We start from the raw sequence: 22411 nt of genomic DNA, 5'->3' as shown, positions 1-22411 counted from the left end.
TTCAGTGAGACAGGTGAGGAATGTTCTCTATAGGAAAATGTTTTACTATAGTACAGTACCCTCTGCTTATTTGTGTTTTCCTTCTTTTCATGATGTTCATGATATACAACAAACCTGACATCAAGCCTCTCCTGGCATAAACACATTACAACCATTGCCTCCTTAGCTTCCAGAAAAACTAGGATTCTCTTTCACTCAAGATGTTACTTGAGTGTCAGAACAGCTGTTAAGCTTGTACAAATCACAAATCTGTCCAGTTATTGAATACTCCTCTCACATTTGGAGTGGGTCCCTAAGAGTTCCCTCAAAATGCTTGATTCAATACAGAGGGCAATTAGATTAATTAATAATCCATTTCTTACCAACTCATTTCACCCACTTTTGCACAGGCATTTGGTTTCTGCAATATATTTGTTATATAAATATTTCTATGGCAAATGTTCACATGAAATAGCATCAGTAATTTCCCCCACTCAGTACTAAGTCCATTGGAACATGTGCAGCTGCTGCCTAACATCCTTTCACAGTACAACTTTTAACCCACAAAACAAGTTTTTTTTTCTTCTCCTTCATCTTTGCTATTGCTGTATTGCAGAACAGTCTTCCCCTTATATGTTTCCCAAGGAATACAATATATAGGCTTTTAAATCAAACATAAGTTTCTCCTTTCCTAACACACATATGTTGTACTAATATATACTATAGGTGGATTATCCAATGTGTCTTTGTATGGGTTTAACATAATTAAAGAATAAAAAAAAGTAATGTCTTTCATGATAGCTAACTGTGACATATTAAATCAGCAGGCAATATTATTATTTGGAGTTAAAAAGACTCATCGCAGGAGACCCTTTATTGGAACTAGCCATTATTCACACCTCTCCTATTCACCTATTATACCTCTCCTTAAACTCGTTCACAGATGAATCACTCACAACAACTTCTGGCAATACATTCCACCCATTCACTACCCTCCAAACAAACAAAAAAAAAATCTAGTCCTAACACCTTTGTTAACCATTCTCACACAATTTTGAAGGGTGGCCCCTCATTCTCTCCCCTCCTGCACTGTACTGATGGTCATCAGTGTCAGTCCTATAAAACCCTGTTAATAATTTATATGCTTCTATCATATCTCTTCTTGCACATATCAGCTAGTTATTAGAGCCCACAGACTTTCAATCAATTATCATATGGAGCATTCCACAGACCAGCCACAATCTTTGTCACTCGCCTCTGAATCCTCTCCATCACCACTTTATCACCAAGGAATCTAAATCTGTGCACAGCAGTTCAGATGTGGTTTTATTAATGCCTTATAAAGAGGAACAATAGCCTCCGTATCCCATGTAATTTGTTGTGCTATTTTGACCACCTTTGCAGTATTCCCTCTAAACTTCAATTCCCTGTTGACAGTCACCCCCCCCCCCAAGTCCCTGGCCTTGTCAACTTCCTGCAGATCAGATCTGTCAGTATAGTACATAGCACATGATATCATCTTCCCAAAGTGCATCACCTTACATTTGGCCGCATTAACTCTTTCAACTTGTTTCATGTCTGCTCTTTCCTTTTCTGCAATGCATCAGTTATTTGTTTATTGTTCCATCAGGAAAGCATGTTTTGTGCACATTATTAGTCATCACACCTCTAATGATTGAGTCCCCATACAATGATATGCGATTATCCTTTGACTTTTTCTTCATAATACTAACTTCCTCCTCCTCATCAGCCAGTCTCTTCTTTAGAAGTTTAATATCTTCTTCCAGATGTTTCATTTCACTTTTCAGTTTCACTAACTCTTCTACTATGATCCCAACTCTTGCTCCCATGCTCCTCTGAGAAAGCTCTCATAAATTATTACTATTATTATTATTATTATGTTACACCTGCAGGGAGTAGTCCAAAGACTCATCGAGGGAGGATACCTGGTATCAGGTCCTAACAAAGGTGTTAGGACCTGATACTCTGTAACTCTCCGTCTCTACCACTCGATCCACCAACTACAGCAAACCACATCTACTGACCACTACCACCACTAGTGTTTTCACAGACAATTATATAAATAAACAATGTAGGATAAATTCATAGATTTATTTAAAAGAACTTAATTTTCAGCAAGTCATCTATTGGCTGACAGTATTGTCAGGAAAATCATTAAAGAACATATAAGATATGAAAACTTCTAGCTGCTATTATTTAAAAAAAAAAAAAAATAGTGAATAACTAATCATGCATGTCACCTGATACATTATGTGCAGCATGTACATTATGTAATGGTAATGCCTGTAAGTAACTATTTGCATAATAAAGATCCTTTTAGTTACATCAGTGTTTCCCAAATGGTGGGTCATGATATGGCACCGGGTCACGAAAGCTAAATGCCGGGTTGCCTAAAAAAAACTCTCGAAAACCTAGGTGTTTCGTTTTGGAGTTTTCTTTTTTTCACGAAACTCTGAAATACAAGTAAATAGCATTTAATCAGTACTAATGAATAAATAATTTAATTAATAGAGACAAAAAACACGCTCCGTCCGCTGTGCCATTTCGCAGTTTCTTTGTTCGCGATAAAGTAGCTCAACTAATGGCGAGACTGTGCCACCAGCCGAATTTTTTGGCAGTCTGGCATTTGTTTTACTCGCCCACCATGTACTCACTCTGCTTGTTCAGTTTGAGTTAAGCATCGAGAGAGAGTGTATTTTTTTGTATTTACTGATTATGTGTACTGTGCCCGGTGGGTTCGGCTGAACAACCGTAATTATTATAATTGTTTCTAAATAATTTATTTCATTCTTTCTTCATCTCGCTTGCCATTACCAATATAATGATGGATAAATGGGTAATAAAACAACAAACAAACAATATGCCGGTTACAAACTCTTCGATTAGCACCTATGAACAATCGAGTGACATGCAGCCGAGCACGAGTTCTGAGAACAGCACTAACAAAGGGCTGCACGATGTGTTGTCTACTACTCTTACAAAAGAGAAGATGTACTGGACCTGACAGTATTCTGAGGATTACATACAATTTGGATTCATCAAGGATGCTGATGACAAACCATTATGTGTTATTTGTTGTGTGGCACTTTCAAATGAGTCCATGAGACCTTCAAAGTTGAAGTGACATTTGGAATTGAAACATTCGAACTACAGTAATAAGCTAATAGATTTCTTTTAAATAAAAAGAGAGAACTAAACCAAGAAGACTATGTCTTCGAATTTTTCTCATTCGATTTGATTGCATATTACATCGATAAAAGGGGCATTGAATGGAAGAAATGTGTGGGACTGAGCCCGCGGAATGGCAGGCACACGTACTGGACTTTTTCCGAAGATCAAAGCCGTAGCACCAGACTATGTATGGGTGCATTGTAGCATTCACAGAGAAGGATTGGCCGTCAAAAGAATGCCATTGCTTTTAAATGCAACTATGCAAAAGTGTGTACAATTTATGAACTTTATAAAATCTCCTCTATTGAATTCAAGAATATTCTCTGCATTGTGCAAAGAAATGAGGATTGAACATGAACATCTTACTTTTACACTGCGAGGTGCGATGTGAATCAAGTCAAGAGTGAATGTTTTAAGAAGACTTATTGAAATGAAGGATGAAGTTTTAATGTTCTTAGACCAACATCCCCAATGGCTAGAGATGTAATATTTGAATTCAAAGACATAGTTTTCATGATTTCATTTGGTTAATCAATATTGCCTACCTTTGTGACATTTTTGATTTTTTGAATAATTTAAATCTGGCATTATAAGGTAGCAATGTAACTGTATTTAAAATGCAAGAGAAGGTGGAAGCTGCAATAAAAAAAACTCAATTTGTGGTCCTGTCATGTGGAAGTAGGGAATTACTAAGCTTTTACAAAGCTAACAGAATTACAAAAAGAGTATAATATGAGTTCCATGCCGGATGAGATTTCAGCTGTTATCAAGGAACATATGCTAGGACTGTAGGCAAGTCTGAAGGAATATTTCCCCCAATCAATAGCAACAAAGCATGGATAAGGAACCCTTTTACATTGAACGCAGAATCTGAGACAGAATTGCCAGATTCAGATATTGAATCTATAATTGAATTGTCGTGTGATACAGCACTCAAAGACATCTTCAACACAATACCACTGATGGACTTGCTGTCAGGAGTACCCAGTTTTAGCAGAAAAGTAATAAAATTTCTAATGCCTTTTGTCACAACCTATAAGTGTTAAACGGGCTTTCAACACTGGTTTTTCTAAAAAATAAATATAGAAACCAATTGGAAGTTGAACTGGATTTAAGAATAAAGTTATCTTTTCCTCCAAACCTGAAGTTTCTAGTTAACAAACAACAGCATCACACTTCTCATTAATAAGTTACTTGACTTTAGTTTAATTTCTTTATATTTTTATAAGAGTAAATGCTTCTTTATTATAATAATAATATATGAAAACTCTATGAACATTCAAATCTATTTAATTTTACCTATTGGCCATAAAAATTTTCGTAGGTCACAAAGATGAAATATTAAAATTACCAGGCCACAGAAAAAAAAAAAGTTTGGGAAACCTTGAGGGGTATAATTTCCTTTGGGGTCATTCCTCTCGATATCCGAAATGTACCATATAAGACAATTTCTTACCTTTCGATAATTACAACGCAACGCATAAAAATTGGCACTCGTAATGTATTTTTTTAAAAAATCCATTTCAAAAATTGGACCAACGTGTGGTGCGTTAACATGGCAGCAACCGGATGTGACACCAAGTCGACGTCACCGTGATGGGAAGCTCTGCTGCCATCTCAGCGATGACAACTGCCAGGCAGTTGTCATCGCTGAGACGGCAGCAGAGCGATGACAACTGCCAGGCGATAGCTTTTAGTGGTTCCCATCTCATACTGGAACTTGCGCCAGATCATTGGTTAGGTTAGGTTTGGTTGGTTTGGTTAGGTAGCAGTGAGATGCTTTTCTCCTCCTAACCTAATTGAGTTTTATAAACGTTTATAGCAATTAAGACTTAGCTATATATCGGCTGTATTTCTTCTTATTCCAGATGCTTCTCGTCCTCTAAAGATCGTGCATCACAATGATGTCTATTGCATATCACTTCCATTTGTTCTCCCTTCCAGTAACGTGACTTCCAGTTGCGAAGCGTCGCGAGGTGCCTCTTCATGAATGTCGTGGAATGACTTAAAGGAAATAATACCCACCTTGAGTTACATAATGAATTAAGAACTTCCAACATCATGAAGAATAAGACCCTGCTTTCTTTTTAAAAAGTCTTCTGAGGTGATTTATAGTTAATGAATCACTTTAGACGATTGCTTAAGCATCCTAATGAAACAGTTGTTTTTCTTCTTGGTAAGACATTAATGCAGATAACTAATCCATTATGTCATTCATAGATGTGTCAGTGAGATCACTTTTTCTTTCCTTTTATATTCCACATTGCTTAAGTGTTCTTTCTTGCAGATTTCACAACACTTTCTGGTCAGACCAGAAAGTGTTGTGAAATGAAGACCGGAAAATCTTCAAAAAAAAACATAAACCTTTTACCTCCATGAATATGGAATCTTATATATCACAGAGTATTTTTCAAATGGAATGCTGTCTTTGGACCAACACTTAGCGAGTTCTATAGCATGTTAACTGATTTGAGGGACATTCTGACATTGGCTTCTCTCTCTTTTTTTTTTTTTTAAATAATAGTGCTACCTATTTTGTGATTCTGTCTATGTAGGATAAGGAGTGGCACCTTTGTAATTAATTTGTTATAGTTGCACAAGTTGGTTTTGTAGAGAATAATTAACTTTTTTGGAGTAGCCATTTAGGAGGAATCATTTTATTTATTTATTTTTTTGTTTGTTTGTTTCATCATTCCTAATTATGTTTAAAGTGTTTTTTTAGTTATGATGATACCTAATTTTTTGTTGAAGATGGTGAAGGTGAGCTGCCATGTATGGATTAGTTTTCCATGGATAGCTAACAATAAATCCTCTTTTTTTTTTTTTTTTTGAAAAGGGACATCCAAAAATGGTAGTTTTCCATCCTTTTTAATCTTTTAGAAGAAACTTGATTTTGGAGTGATAATTGTTCAGGAAGAATATGAAGTCCTGTAGGTCTTTAACCATGCTACCAGTCAGGACGTATGTATATATATATATATATATATATATGTGTATATACGTCCACATTTCCATGGATGCGAAGTGCATATTAAAATTGTAATACCATTGATATTACATTGAAATTTATGATGGATACGAAGCTTTTGAGGGTGCATATTTGATCTTGAATGGCCGGTAAGGTGGTTAAGAGTGTTTCCAGATGATAAAAACATCTTCAGCATAACACCATCATATGTGTGGTTTTATAGTCACCTTAAAAGAAAGGTTGCCTTAACCTCAAGGTGAGATAAATATTGTAGACCATTTATGAAAGAAATTTACTGACTTATGACATCTCCAATATGGAAAGAATGAGATAACAAGTTACCAACTTAATTAGATAGAATCTTCAAATTTGTGTAAAGATTGTCGTTTAGCAGTTACTCTGTTCCACATTCCCAAGGTTGACATCATGACGAATGTGGAAAAGGCATCTAAGTTTTTATCTCAGGACAGACTGTGATCCTAATTTGATCAGCCTATGTTGTTGCATATTTCGTAACACATATATCGGCACTTGTGATGTGCCCATTATTGATATATTATTAATAATATATTCTAAAATATATTCTAAAAATAAAATCTAAAACATTTGAAATTGATGTACTTACTAGATTCTGATAGGATTTTTTAATCTTCTTTATTGTAATATAAAATTGTTAGGTGTTGAGATATTTGTGTTGGTTTGTGAAGACATTCTGTTTACGCTAATGGAGACAACGTGTTGACCATTATATGTAACTTCTTTCTTGCCATTTACATGGAATGCATATGCTCACTGAGGAGATTGATGGGTAATTGACAGCTGACAGAGAGAGTGTTTGGTATCTGGGGAATGATGAGGAAAACAAGCAGAGAAGGAGAATGGAAGTTAAAGAACACAGATCGAAGAATTTTCTTTTCAGAAGTTTTTAAGTATACTTGGCAGTCAGAATATATTTTAATAGTGGATTATGTCTGCTCAATTGTTTGTTATTTTAAAAAAAAAAAAAAAAAAAAAACTTTCAGCTGCAGCATTCACCTATAGGTTATATGGCATGCCCAGAATACACAAGGCTGATGTTCCTTGTCCAACAGTTGATGGCATAAGATCTCCAGCCTACCTTCCCTCTAAATATTTACCTAAGCTTCTTAAGACTCATATCAGTCACTCAAACTCCTTTAAAAAAAAAAAAAAAAAAAACTCAGTCCATTTTGTTGAGAGATTAGCTGATATCCAACAAATCCTTGACTTGAGAAAATCCTTTACTAAGAAAAAATTTCATTTCAACACATTTGTCTTGGCAGTCAGCCCCCCCCCCCCACATTGTCATATGATGGGTATTCCAAAACTTGTGCTGTAGTAAAGCAACATTAAAAAAATCAAGTTTGTATAAAAACTTACATTAGTTCAAGCCTTCATTTCTGAGATAAATGCTATGTAAATTTGGAAGGGGGAACATAGTGCTTTTAATTTGACATCATAATCTTGGTTTGGCAAATTTGTGCATAAAACTTAGTCAGCATTGTTTCTCATAGTCATGGAAGATATAAATAAATGTCAGTTTAAAAATTTAAAAAAATACACAATTATCTAACAGGAAACTACAAGGAATAACTGCACTGTACTTTTCAGATGCAGGTAAATGGTGCAGTAATGTAAGAATTACATTACTATTTCTTCACATATGACTTGTCAGGGCTGTGACGACAATACTCATCTTATCTGATTTACAGTTGCACTGTGAATACCTTGCTGTTTGTGACAGATCATGACTATTTATTTCAAATAACTACTCAAAAATTTCTTCATGAATTTTCCAGGTATGTGACACACACCTAGTACACTCTAAATATACGTCACTGGCTTCTCCACTATCATTAATTAATTTATAAAAAAATTTGAGTTTAAAACTTTTGCACAAGCAATCTTATAATTATATGTATATTGGTGACATTATGTTGATAATGTCTTTATTGTCTGGAAACAATCTTCACTGCAAATTTTAGTTTATTCTGAAGATTGAAAAGAATGAAAAAACTACCATTCTTCATAAAGGAATTGCAGAGGTTTATTGTTAGGTATCTATAGAAAACCAACCCACAGAGAAAGATAATTACATGACAGTTCTTGTCGCCATCCTCAACAAAAAGTTAAGTACCACCACAACTAAAAACCACACTTCAAACATAAAAAAAATGAAACAGAAAGAAAAAGAAAGAAATAATATTCCTGTTCAGCCAATTCCTTCTGAATGGTTGCTGCAAATAGTTGCTAAATGAAGTATTATTCTCTGAAAATACAACTCATGGAACTACAGAAATTAATTACAGAGGTACCATCTTCTTATCTTGTGTAGGCAGAATCTCAAGACAGATATACTATTGTTTTAAAAAAAAAATTAAAAAAAAAAAACACGAAAATGGCAGCCTTCAAACCAGTTAACATTGTATGGGACTTGCTAAGTTTGCCCAAAAACTGCATTCCATTTGCAATATACTCATTATAAATTTCCTGATGTGTATTCCCTTGGAAGTGCTCAGACTACTATGACAGCACTACGTGAATAAGTTTGCATCATTAATAATTTCTTATTAACAAATTTCCTCCAAATTAGTCTATTACTTGACAGCACTCCAATATTGTCATATCTAACATTTCGTTATTCTAAGGCACTTCTGACTAAATCAATCGGCCTAGGTCTTCCTCTGGATCTTTTCCCTGGTATCTTGGCATCAAACAAATGTTTTTCTAACCTTATCTTTCCCATTCTATTTAAGTGATCATACCTCCTTACATTTACCTTGCTCACACATTCTTGAATGCAAACAATGTCAAGTTCCTTCCTAATGTCGTCATTTTCGATATGATTCTGACATTAATGCCATCTGTTCATTCCCCCTAATCTTTTTTAGACCTCCCATATCTGTGGTCTCAGATCCATGACTTAACATTGGTTTGAATGCTGTCCTGTATACTGCTAGTTTGGTGTTTTGGCTAATTCTCTCTTATTCCATATATACATATTCAGCTGGCTACCCACCATACCAGCTTTGCTAATTCTGCTGTCTATTTCCAGATTTAACTTGCCATCTTCACTAAAAAGTGTGCCTGAAATATGTTACTTGTTCTGTAGGATCTTCATTCAGAATGTAGCTGAAGTTTTTTGTATTCCTGTCTAATCATAGTTTTGGTCTTTTTATTGCTGATTGCTGATTTCCATGTCAAATTTGTTATTCAGTTTAGTTGGAGAATCTTGTAGACTTTCAGTTTAGTTGGAGAATCCTGCTGTACTCCTAAAACACTGGATGTGTTTTAGTAGTACATCATCATTTGCATAAAGCAGAGAGCTAAGTTTGATATCTCCAATTCTTATATCAGGTTTAATGCTACTCTTTTATAATGTTTGGTTTGAACATTGTCTTGTATACTGCTGGTTTGGTGTTTTGGCTAATTTCTCCCTTGTTCCTTTTTTTTTTTTTTTTTTTTTTTTTTTTTTTTTTTTTTTTTTATAAATCTGGCTACCACCATAGCAGTATGTTAATTCTGCTGTCTATTTCCAGATTTAACTTGCCATCTTCACTAAAAACTGTTCCTAAATAGCTGAAATATTTTACTTGTTCTATATTATTAATGTTAAGTAAAGTAATTATTCCAACACGTGTGTTGTGTCTCCATAAATTCTTCACTGTGAATGCTGACCACCATGTAACCTTAAAAGAAAGAATAATGTGATCCATATAGATGATAAATAAAAGTGGAGATAATATGCACCCTTGTCTTATATGATTTTACATCAAACCATCTTCCTGTATTTCTTTCAATTCTAACTGCTGGCATATAACTTAATATAGACTATGTATTGGTCTGTATAATGTTCCATTTAGCCCATATCATTGTAGTGCTTTGAAAAGTTTTTCTCTGGGCACCTTGTTATATTCCTTTTCGAGATCTACAATAACTATCAATCCTTGCCATATTATCATGATTTTTCAACTGTTGTCGAAAAGTGAAAATCTGATCCTGACAACTTCTGTTTGACCTGAATCCAGCTTGATCTTTCCCCAGTTCTCTTCTGCAATTTTTCTCAACCTCTTTGTCAAGTATGCTTGCATTAATCTTCCCTGGATTGGATCGCTTAGTAGAGAAATTCCTCTGTAATTCTCACAGTCAGCTTTATTCCCTTTTTTTTAGGCCTCTGAATTATGCAGTGAATTAAATTTATACCAACATATTTAAGTATGTTTAGTTGAATATCATCTACTCCAGCTGCCTTTCCATATTTCAAGTTTTTGACATCTTTCTCTACCTCAAGTATTGATATATCCTCCTGTTGAAAAATACTCTAGGATATATTAGATTCTGTGTTCATGGAGATAAGATTTATGTTGGCCAGTTTCAAAGATCTTAATCCATGAGAGAGAGAGCATCTAACCAGTGTGTACTTCAAAAAGAAAAATAAATGGTCTCACTGAATCCGTTTTTCTCTGAGCAGTATATAATGGATAATCCATATGCATCAATGCCTAACCTGGAAAACAACTGTTTCCTTAGTATGTTTAAAGAAAATTCTAAAGTGATTTGTTCGCAAAGTACCTTTGCAGAAACCAGGGTCTTATTCTTCATGATGTTTGGAATTCCTTAATTCAATTATGTAACTTAAGACTTTTAGTATACATAACACTGTACGTGCTGTGCATGATGTATCAAATGTGATTAGTTACTGCTTAACAATAGTTTCATCTTCTTCTTCTTCTTCCTATCATGGAATATAGGCCATGTGGCCTGTTCCGGTCTCATGCCATCTCTTTCTTGGTCTTCCGATTCTTCTTTTTCCACTTATTTTGTGTCTGTATAATATTTTTGGTAGTCTGCTGTTGTCCATTCAATTTAAATGCTCTAGCCATTTTTGTTTATACTGTCTTATGTAGTAATTAATTGGTTTGATTTTTAGGGATTGTAAGATTTCTTTATTTGTTTTGTGGTCCCACTTGGTATATCCAGCTGTTTTTCTGAGGAACTTCATTTCTGCTGTTTGAATTCGTTTTTCATCTTTCCTTTTCATGGTCCATGTTTTGCTTCCGTATAGTAGAGTTGGTTTTGACAAGACATTATATAGTCTGATTCTAGTGTGTTTTTGTACCAGGGATGACTTAAATATACTATTTATTATGCCATTTACTTTGACAAAGTTTGATATTTTAGTGTCTATGTCTTTTTCTTCTTCGTATGATAGATCACATCCCAAGTATCTGAAAGTGTTTACTTGTTCTAGTATTTTATTATCTATCACTATTTTACTTCTTATTGGGTTTTCTCCTTTGAATGCCATTATTTTTGTTTTTTCTTTGGATATTGTCATATTATATTGCTTTGAGATATCATTTAATGATTTTAATGATCTTTGTAAGTCATCTTCTGATGTAGCTAATACTATTTGATCATCTGCAAATAGTAGTGTATCTATCTTCGTTTGCGGGGTCATTTGTATACCAAATGGGTTATGCTGTTTCCGGATTGTTAATATTTCATTTATATATATATTGAAAAGCAGAGGTGAGAGGGTACATCCTTGTCGTACTCCTCTTGATATATCTTTCCATTCTGAGGTGTGTTCTAATTTAACTGCTATTTTATTTCCTGTATATATTTCTTGAATAGATTGTAAAAGTTGGTTTGGTATGCTTAAATCGGTTAATATTTTAAACAATTTTTGTCGACTAATTTTGTCAAATGCTTTTCGTAATCAATAAACGCCACATGTGTTACTGCTTAACAATAGTTTCATCTTCTTCTTCTTCTTCTTCTTCATTATTTACAAAAAGAAAAAAATAAATAATTGAACTTGATAAGAGAAATCACCCTGATGTCATGGTTCAGCAGAAACAGGCTGAAGGTAGCAGCATTATGGTATGAGGAATGTCTTGAAAAGCTTTATCTGTAGACTTAATTATGACTACCACAAGTACCTATTCATTATGGCTGATCAGGTAAACTCTCCTTTCCTTTCATGGTGACTGTCTTTACCATGGCACAGGTGTCTTCCAGCAGAGTAATGTGTCACATTGCTAGAATTGTGACCTAAGGATACTAAGAACACAGAGCACATTTATTATGTGTGATGATATTTTAGTAAGTCTCATCATCAGATTTATTAATAAATTTATGGTTTATTTTGTCCTTATACAGAGTCATGAATTAGTGTCATCAGAAATAACATGAATAGTATCCAAGTCAAGTTTTTGTATAATCTGTCTTATTATGTGTTAGATTATATTATTCATGTTAATAATAGTGTGAATTTAAAAAAATAACATGAATAATATCCAATCTAAGTCTTTCTTTACATCAGTCTTATGTGTTAGATCTTTAATGCCTTTAATATGCCATCTTTTGAGGCAATTTTAATTCAACCCGTATCTACTTTGGTCTACCTTTAGGTGCTTCCATGTGATTTATACTTCAGAAGTGGTATGGTTAATACTCTGTTTAATACATTCTTTTATGTTAATAAGTTCATTCATAAATCCTCATTTTTAATGATGTGTTGCTATTATTATCACTTAACTTACTTTTCCTTAGAAATTTCATGTTAATGATCTTGTTTTTGGTGTGTTTTATTTCTAATTATTTTATATTTGTATGTAATTGGTTTGAATAGTGCTTTAATAATTTGGTGTTTATTCTTAACTTACATATAAATTTATTTGATCTTAAGTATTTTTGTTATCAAAATATTTAATGTATACTCAAATACATAGTGAATATACAGTAATTCTTCAATTAACTAACAGTAGCAAGACAGCAATTTGCCAGTCAGATAATTGAAGAATTGGATAACTGAAGGCACATCTACATTGTACTATACTAGAAATCATTTGACACATACTAGCCCTTCAAGAGTCAGCTAATTGAAGGTCAGATAATTCAGAGATCAACTGTATATCAAAAATTTTGAATATTTAGTCACTTGTCATTATAGACCAAATGCTACTGTAACAAACTTACACATGTCATTCTGACATGAATCTGTTAACCAACTCTCCCTTGAAATATAGTAGTGATAGAAAATTTAGCTTTTTTTTTTCTTTTTGCTCTATGAATATTAAAAAAATCAGAGGATATGAAACTGTTGCTGAGATTCTGTCAAAATTTTTCCCCAAAATGTCTTCACTCACTACAAATTACCAGAAAGTCCTAACCAACACCCCTAGGGCACATGGGTATCTAATAGGCTTTTATGTTAGTATATGTTAGTAGATAGGCTTATATGTTAGTAACACATGACTGTTAAATTATTTAAGGAATTTACAACGTAAACTGAAATATTAATTGAAAGAAACTTTAATAAATACCTCCTATATTTCGGCACTGTCACACTGCCATCTTCATGGGAACATACACCTATGACACGTCACGCAGACACTACAAAAAGCAAATGAGGCAGAAGAGAGAAAACTACTGTTGTTCCTAGAGTCCTAAAGGGGTCCCCTAGCAGGCTGTATTGGGTTTTCTTGGCTGTTGGACTGAAGTTCTCAAGATGCAAGCTTTCCAAATTTGGAGCAGTCTCATGCACCCAAATTTGTTGAGGTTTGGAAGTTTTTTAGAACTGATTCCATGAACAGGCTTTCATATTTAAATTTTCTGTGGTTTGTTAATGTGACTTTCTTCTAATGTATTCTGTGGCAGGTATCCAGAGCATGGTCTGGATACTCGTGCAAGCCCAGAGTGGCTGTATTGATGAAACCAGATGTAGTCTTTGTGTTCTGAAATCCTGACGTTTGCTGTCCTGCCTGTTTGGCCAAAGTAGGACAGTTTACAGCTGCAAGGGACCTGGTATACCCAGGTAGGTCTAGGGGAAGTGGCTGGTCTTTGGTGGAGCGGATAAGGGATGCCAATTTCTTATATGGTTTGTTTTTTAAGATTTTGGTTAACTTTTCAGAGCTGCCCTGGATATAAGGAATGGTGATGGATTTAGTGTAATCTTTGTTATGAGGGGGGTAACTGGTTTTAATATTTTTGAGGGATTGTAGCCATTGGCTAAGAAAGCGTTAAGGATGTGGTTTAGTTCGGTGGTTAGGGCATTGTTATCTGAACAAATTAATTTTGCCCTGTTATATAGTGTTTTTATAACCCCATATTGTTTTGAGGGGGGGGGGGAGTTGTGGGATTGCTGGTGAATTTATCTGCCTGTATGGGTAGGTTTTCTGTAAACAGAAAGCCAAGGATCTATCAGGCTGCGAGTGATTAGAGTGTCTAGGAAAGGGAGACTGTTGTTTTCCTCTTTTTCTAAGGTGAACTGGGGTGTTGGTTGTTTAAGTGTGTTAAGAAGGAGTGGAGTGTATCTGAACCATGTGGCCAAATAGCAAACACGCCATCAACATAGCAAAGCCAGACAGTGGGTTTTTGTGGGGCTGAGATTAGGGCTTTCTCTTCAAAAGTCTCAATAAAGTTGGCCAGGAGTGAAGAGAGTGGTGAATCTATGGCTGTCCCCTTTATCTGTTTGTAGAATTTTCCTTGCCAAACAAAATAGCCTGAGTTCATTGTGAACTGAAATAGGGCTGAGATATTGGGTGGAAATTTGGCTTGGATGAACTCTAAGGTTTCCTTGATGGGACATTTGTGAATAGAGAGGACACGTCAAAACTGACCATTATGTCAGTATGTTGGAGTGAGAGGTTTTCTATACTGGTTTTCTAGGTGTGATGGTGTGTCGCCAGTATGGTGTGTGAGTGCTTTGGCTGTACCCTCTTATATAGTGAGAGTTGACTGTGGTGGTGGTGGGGGGGGGGGAATAAACAAAAGTTTCATACTTGATGATATAATAACAAATCCTTGGTATTGTCATTCTGTTAATTTTGCATGTTGAAGACCTTTTGTGCTTTTGTCCACTTTGAAATACTTCTACAGTATGCGCACATACCTGTTCTATGACACATATGAGCATTTGTAATGACACTTATCTCAACATGAACTTTAGCATGTTTACTCATATCTGAGTGTTTGTCCAAATTTGCTGTCCATCAGGAATCCGCCTTCTATTTATAATATCATTCTTATAAGAAAACTTATTTTATAATATGTAGACTCACAGTACTTAAGGGGTGCTTAAGGGTCAAAGCTGTATAACTGAGAGGAGACCTCCACATAGCCTTTAAAGGAATGCGGAGAACCGACCAGGGCTTCTGACCTAATGTCCAATCCTCACCTTCTCGTGGTGCACCCTGTTGGGTATCTACTTGGATACTGAACGAACGAGGATGGACTGGCAATTTGGGATTTAGCTGACCAAATTGTATTCTTATTGGTTAAACCAAAATAAAAAATGATGGTACAACATGACAAAATTTCATGCCGGCTGGGGCGTCGCCCGGTTAAACAAGGCCCCCATTGTTTTCACCAGGGAACCAGGGCAAACAGCGAAAAGTCAGCTATTGGAACAAATCTGAAAGCACACCCCAACTCAACATCACCAGAGCTAAAGATCAGTACTATCAACGTAAGAAGCCGGAATGGCAAAGAAATGGAGCTAGGTGAGGAATTAGATAAGTACCAGATCGACATAATAGGGGTGACTGAAACAAAAAAGACAAAAACTGGTGAGATCTTTCTGAGCAATAAATACAAAATGTTATATTCAGGCAATGACAATCAAGGAAAAGAAGGAGTAGCCATAGTATTCAACACAAAATATGAGGCTAATCTTCTTGAATGGCAGTCAGTCTCAATTAGAGTAATGTGGTCAAATATGAGAATGGGGAACTGGACAATGAGACTTATGTGTGCCTATTGTCCCACAGAAGGTTCTACTAAGGTAGAAGTGGAGGAATTTTTTGAGGCTTTAGAAAAAGCAACTGACACAATGAAAAATGAAAAGTTGGTCCTTGTTGGGGATCTAAATAGCAGAGTAGGAAATGATTGTGAGACATACAAAAATATTTTGGGAAAATTTGGAGAAAAGAGCAAAGCTAATAATAATGGCAAATATTTGTTGGATTTCTGCTCAGGACATGGACTGGTTATTACTAACACCATGTTCCAACATAAAAATGTGCATAAATTCACATGGAGATAAGAGGCTAGGAATAAGAAAAGTCTCATTGACTATCTTATTGTTGATAGTGATGTTTTCTCCCTGGTGCAGGACACCAGAGTGTACAGAGGATTTGAAATTGGAAGTGATCACTATTTAGTCTTGAGCAGGATAAAATTGAATTTCATATTGAAAAGAATAACATGTAAGAAAGTTATAAAGCGAATAAAAGTTGAGCAGTTCTCAGATGTGAACTGTAGACTAAAATACACAAAGATTATTGAAGAAAAAATGAAAGAGTTTGAGAATAGGAATCAAACCTTGGAGATTCAGTGGCAAACTCTGAAGAAAACATTGATTGATTCAGCCAGAGAGGCATGTGGTGAGGTTGTCTGCAAGGATAAAAAAATCAGAACTCCCTGGTGGACACAGGAAGTTAAAGAGGCAGTGAAGGAAAAGAAGAAAGCATATCAAACGTTCCTGTCGAATAAGTCAGCTTGTGCTCTTAGAGAATACAGAGACAAATGAAAGAATGCTAAACATTGTGTAAAACTAGCTGATCTTCACTTTACGACAAATGATTTATTTTCTATATAGAATATAGAAAATAAATATCAAGAAGGTGGCAAAATATTCTGGAGGTTGTTGAAGAAGCTTAGGAATGGAGGAAAGAGTGCTGTAAAAGGAGTTAATGATGATAAAGGTGACATGAAAACAGGAGAAAAAGATATCCTTGAAGTATGGAGTAATTACTTTGAAAAACTGCTAAATGAAACAAGCAGTGATGACAGCACAGTGGTAAAAAACACTGACCAGGCATGCAAGCAGGAATACATATCCATACTTGAAGTAGAAAAAGCCATCAAAGGCTTGAAATGTGGAAAGGCAGCAGGAGTAGATGATATTTGACCAGAAATGTTGAAGTATGGTGGTATAAGAGTCTTACAGTGACTGCACTGCATAGTTCAGAAAGCCTGGACAGAGGGACGAATTCCCGATGATTGGAGTAGAGCACTCAAAGTACCCATATATAAAAAGGGAAATAAAACTGAATATGAGAATTACAGGGGTATTTCTCTACTGTGTGTTCCTGGCAAAATCTATGCAAGTATACTTGAGAAACGGTTGAGAAGGATTGTGGAAGAAAGGCTTGGTGAAGAACAAGCTGGATTCAGGCCAAACAGAGGCTGTCAGGATCAGATCTTCACTTTACGACAAATAGTTGAGAAAGCATGGGAATATAACAAAGATCTGTATTTTAAGTTTTGCCGATTTGGAAAAGGCATAGGATAAGGTTCCAAGAGAGAAGCTATTTACGCTGCAGTTATATGATGTCAGTGGGGCATTATATCAAGCAATACTTAGTCCTTATTTGAGTTGTAAGTCAGCATTTAGAATTGAAGGAAGTACAGGAAGATGGTTTAATGTTAAATCTGGTGTGAGACAAGGATGTACATTATCCCCTCTGTTATTCATTATCTATATGGATCACATTATGAAGGAAAGTGGTATTAAACATGATATCAAAATTGGAGATGTTAATGTCAGCTCTTTGCTTTATGCGGATGATGTTATACTTCTGAATAAATCCGCTACAAGTTTGCAAGATTCCCTGACTAAATTGAATAGCTGTTGTGATAGATATGGTATGAAGGTCAGCAATAAAAAGACAAAGACAATGAAAATAGGTAGAATCATTGAAAATGTCAGCTGTGTTGTGAATGGAGAACCTGTGGAACAAGTAAAACATTTCAGCTACTTAGGCACGATTTTTACTGAAGATGGTAAATTAAATATAGAAATAGACAACAGAATCAGCAAAGCTGGTATGGTGGGAAGTCAATTGAATAAATTCATATGGAATAAAAGAGAAATTAGTCGGAACTCTAAATTAGCTGTATACAAGACTGTGTTCAAACCAGTTTTAACTTATGGATCTGAGACCTAAGTAAAACACTTGGCCAAAGACTAGAGACCGCAGATATGAGAGTCCTGAGAAAGATTATAGGCATGAACAGATGGCATCAATGGCAATATCATATTAAAAACGAGGATATTAAGAAAGAACTTGACATTGTCTGCATCCAGGAATGCATTAGCAGAGCTAATCTCAGGTAGCATGGTCACCTAAACAGAATGGGCGAGGAAAGATTTGCAAAACAAGTGTTCTCAGCCAGGTTGGCAGCAAAACAACCCAGAGGAAGACCAAGATATAGGTGGATTGATACGGTACAAAGTGCCTTAGACGATAGAAGTATAAGATCTGATAATGTTGGAGTCTTGATAAGTAACAGACTGATTTGGAGGAAAATTGTAGATAGGAAGTTAGTAATGATATAATTTTTTCATGTAGTACTATCATATCCTGTACACCCCTTGTGGGTACATGGCAGGAATTTGATGATGATGATGACTCACAGTACAGTCAGCTGCACAGCAGAAGTATTATTCTGCAGGTTTCATAAGTGTTAATTTAAATAGTTATTTAAATAACTGAATAATTCTGGTGTTCTAGTGGGAAAATTTGTTTGTGTGTTATGTATATATTATTACTTTTTATTAGGAACTGCAACTTGCCCCTGCAGATCTTGGCTTTGATCGAGCAAGAATGGAAGATCTTCTGAAGCGCAGATTTTTTTTAGATCACTCATTTGCTATTTATGGAGGTTAGAAAAAATATTGAAACAAAATATTGCAGTTTAATCATAAAATTACTTTTCTGTTTTGAATTTAATGTTATTATTATTTTTTTTATTTTTGAGTTTAATCATAAATTATGTCTTCATAATAAAAGTATTATAATACTTTTTTTATTTATAAAAGTATTATAATATGCACTTACCGCAGTAACTGTATGTAATTGAAAGCATTCTTTTCTTCATAGGTTTATTTTAGTGAGTTCTATCACTTTAACTCCTCCCTTTGGGACATCTGTTCATGATGGAGTGGACTTTCTTTTTCTCTCTTTTCTTGGGTTTTCTTCCCATATTCTTTGCTCTACTTCTTCTGAGTCTTTTTTGCAATCTTTTCTTTCAGACCACCATCACTGAGATCCAATGCCCTGCTGTCATGTTTGCCATGCAGTATGTGTGCAACCCATGGACATCTGGAAAGAGGAATTCTGGTAGTCTTGAACAATTTTTGGTTCTAGACAGGCAGTCCTGGATGGCTTAGCCAGAGTCACTCGGCTAGTGAGCTTGCCAACAAGGGTGAATGTTGTTGCAGTAAGTCTCCTATCCCATAATTCTAGGATGGGACTCAAAGCTTACTGTAGTGCTGGTATAGCATTTGGAATGGTCCTGGCTTTCAACTCCTGAATTCAGTTATTGCTTACTGGTCAGTATGCATCCATGTGTGGCTTTGTGAAGAGCTCAGGTGCCAAACAAAAAATCTCTTGAGCATGAATCCTTCATTCTCAAATGTTTCATGGGCCTTAATAAGGTCCCAACCAAGTACTGATATCATAGATACATCATTTGATAACAGGAGTAAGAAACAAAAGATTATGAATCTACCAGCTTTTCTCATCATCTATGCAATAAGGTAGAAAGGACTCATCATCATAACACTAATTACAGGTATAGACCATATTGGTCTGTTTCGGTCTCATTATCCATCCAATATCCTTTTTTGAGGTCTACCCTGCCTTCTCTTCCCAAATTGGCTTATATTTTAGTATTTGTTTAGGATGTCGGCCATTCAGTTTACATGTTCAATCCATTTTTGTTTATAATTGTTTAGTTTTTCTTCTATTGATTTCGTTTTTAGTTCTTTTAAAATGTCTTCGTTCCTTTTTTGATCTAATAATGTGTATTTTGCAGTTCTTCTCATAAATCTCATTTCACTTGTTTTTATTCTTTGTTTATTGCCCAAATTTCACTGTTGTATAATAATGTGGACACTGCTAAAGTATTGTATATTTTCAAGTGTGTTTCTTTTTGTACTATATTTGGGTTGTGTGTTCTATTTATCATGCCTATAATCTGTAAAAATTTTGAAGTTTTTAATTTTGTCTTTTTCTCCTTCATGTGATATTTCACATCCAAGATAACTGAAAGTATCTATCTTTCAGTTATTTCTATTATTTTTATTATTAATAACTATTTTGCTTCTAACTGGAGTTTGTCCACAAAATGCCATTGTTTTAGTTTTATCTATGGAAATTTTCATTCCAAACTGGTCTACTATAAAGTCTAAATTATATATTGCTCTTTGTAAATTGTCTTCCTTATCTGATATTATTACCTGATCATCTGCAAATAATAGCATATTTATTTTGTTATTCTGGGAAATTTCTATACCTTGATTGTTTAAGGTGTTCCACTGTATTAATATTTCATTAATGTAAATATTGAAAAGTGTTGGTGACAGAGGGCATCCCTCTGTCACCAACACTTTTCCTCTGTCTTACTCCTTGGTTTATAGATTGTTTTTCAGACAACTTTTCATTTATTTTTGTTTCATTATCTTTGTATATATTCAATATTGCATGTAGTAAAATATTAGGTATATTTATTCTTTTTAATATATCAAACAATATATATCTTTTTACTTTGTCAAATGCTTTTTCGTAATCTATAAACAAAAGATGAGTTTCCAAATTAAATTCTCTTCTTTTTTTTCTATAAGTAGTTTTAAACAGAAAGCTGGATCCATTGTAGAGCATTCTTTTCTAAATCATTTTGACATTCTAATAATATTTTTTCATTGTATATTTTTAGTTTTTCATTAAGTATTCTGCTATATATTTTGTAGCATGTATTCAATAAACTAATACCTCTGTAGTTAGCAGGTTTTGTTTTATCCCCTTTTTTAAATATAGGTATTACTATGCTTGTATTCCATTCTATTGGTATTTGTAAATTTGTATATATTTTATTTAAAAATTGTAATCTTTGATGAAATTTTTTTCCAGCAAATTTATACAGTTCGGAGTTTATCCCATCTTCTCCTACTGATTTGCCATTTTTTATTTTATTTAGGTTGTCTTTAATTCTTTCATTGTTATCATATCATTTAAGGTATTTTGTAAGTTTCTGGTGTAATTATTTTTAATACTGCTGATTTGCCAGTATTATCCATCCAAAGATCTGTAAACTAATTCAAGAATTCTTTTACATCTATTTCACAATTTATATTTGCAGTTTCTTTTATATCTCATTCATGTGTTTTAGTATTTTGTACACACTGGGTCTTATTTTGTATGTCATTTTCAAGATATGATACAAACTTTTCCCAACTTTCTCCGAGTATCTTTCTGGTTTCTCTTTTGGCTATTGCTCGTCTTTTTTTTTTATATTCAATTTCATCTTCTTGTTTTTTGCTACTTAACCATCTTTTAAAAGCCAGCTCTTTTATTTTCAAAAAAAAGTTATTGTTTTTATTTCATTGTCCCATATATGTAATTTTTTATTTTTATGATATATTTTGTGTATTCCTAGACGTTCATATGCTGTCGATGCGATAATTTCTTTTATATTATTCCATTCTTTCTCAATGTCTTCATTTTCTTGTATTTTTTCTAAGTAGTTATTACTCCTCTGTTGGTATAAATTTCTTATGCTTGAATCATTTAGTAGTCTTACTTTATAATTAGATTTTGTTCTAGTTTGTTTATTTTTTTGTATTTTTTGTAGCCAGTTTGGTGGAAATTTTAGTTTTTGTCTGTACTAAATAGTGATCTGTGTCAATTTCTAGCCCTCTTCTAACTTTAATGTCTAGGAAGAGGTTTGCTGCTTTTTCATTTGCAATAAAGTCATAAAAATCTATTATTGATTTTTGTCCTCTTGCACACCATGTATTTTTATGTTTGTAAAATGTATTCGTTATTTTTAAATTATTATATATTGTATAATCAATGAGTCGCTTTCCATTTTTGTTTACTGTTGATTCTCCAAATTTTTGTATATTATTGTTAATTTTTTTCATTCCTATTCTAGCGTTAAGATATCTCTGGCTATAATTATAATTATAGCCTGAGATCTTAATATATATGAAAAATTTATTTAATTTTTCATATGTTCCTTAACTCTTTGTGAAAGTAATCATTTTCTTTTCCTTCTTCAGGAGCATACACTTCAACGACTGTTAAATTTTCTTTATTTAATTTTTTAATTGCATTTCTAATATTCTTTCATTCCAGTATGTATAATGAGTTATTTTTGCTTTAATTGATTTATGGATCCAAATCATTACACCAGCTTTTGCATGTATTTGTTTGTCCACTTCACTATATATGATATTGT

The 22411-nt window shown here is 34.1% G+C and overlaps 1 protein-coding gene across 1 annotated transcript in view; it reads left to right on the top strand.

Moving 5' to 3' along the window:
* The window catches only part of GlyRS (glycine--tRNA ligase), a 214505-nt gene that overhangs the window by 19619 nt on the left and 172475 nt on the right, over nucleotides 1-22411 (top strand). Inside the window, exon 3 of the mRNA XM_090391418.1 lies at nucleotides 18730-18832. Coding sequence (XP_090247544.1) covers nucleotides 18730-18832 — 103 coding nt within the window. The remainder of the gene's footprint in view (nucleotides 1-18729; nucleotides 18833-22411) is intronic.

The sequence above is a fragment of the Typopeltis vanoorti genome, chromosome 4 (assembly GCF_054136105.1).
Source record: "Typopeltis vanoorti isolate ZY-2024b chromosome 4, IOZ_Tvanoo_1.0, whole genome shotgun sequence".
Lineage (NCBI taxonomy): Eukaryota > Metazoa > Arthropoda > Arachnida > Uropygi > Thelyphonidae > Typopeltis > Typopeltis vanoorti.
Note: the sequence above shows the minus strand (reverse complement) of the source record. Positions and strands in the feature narration are given on the sequence as shown.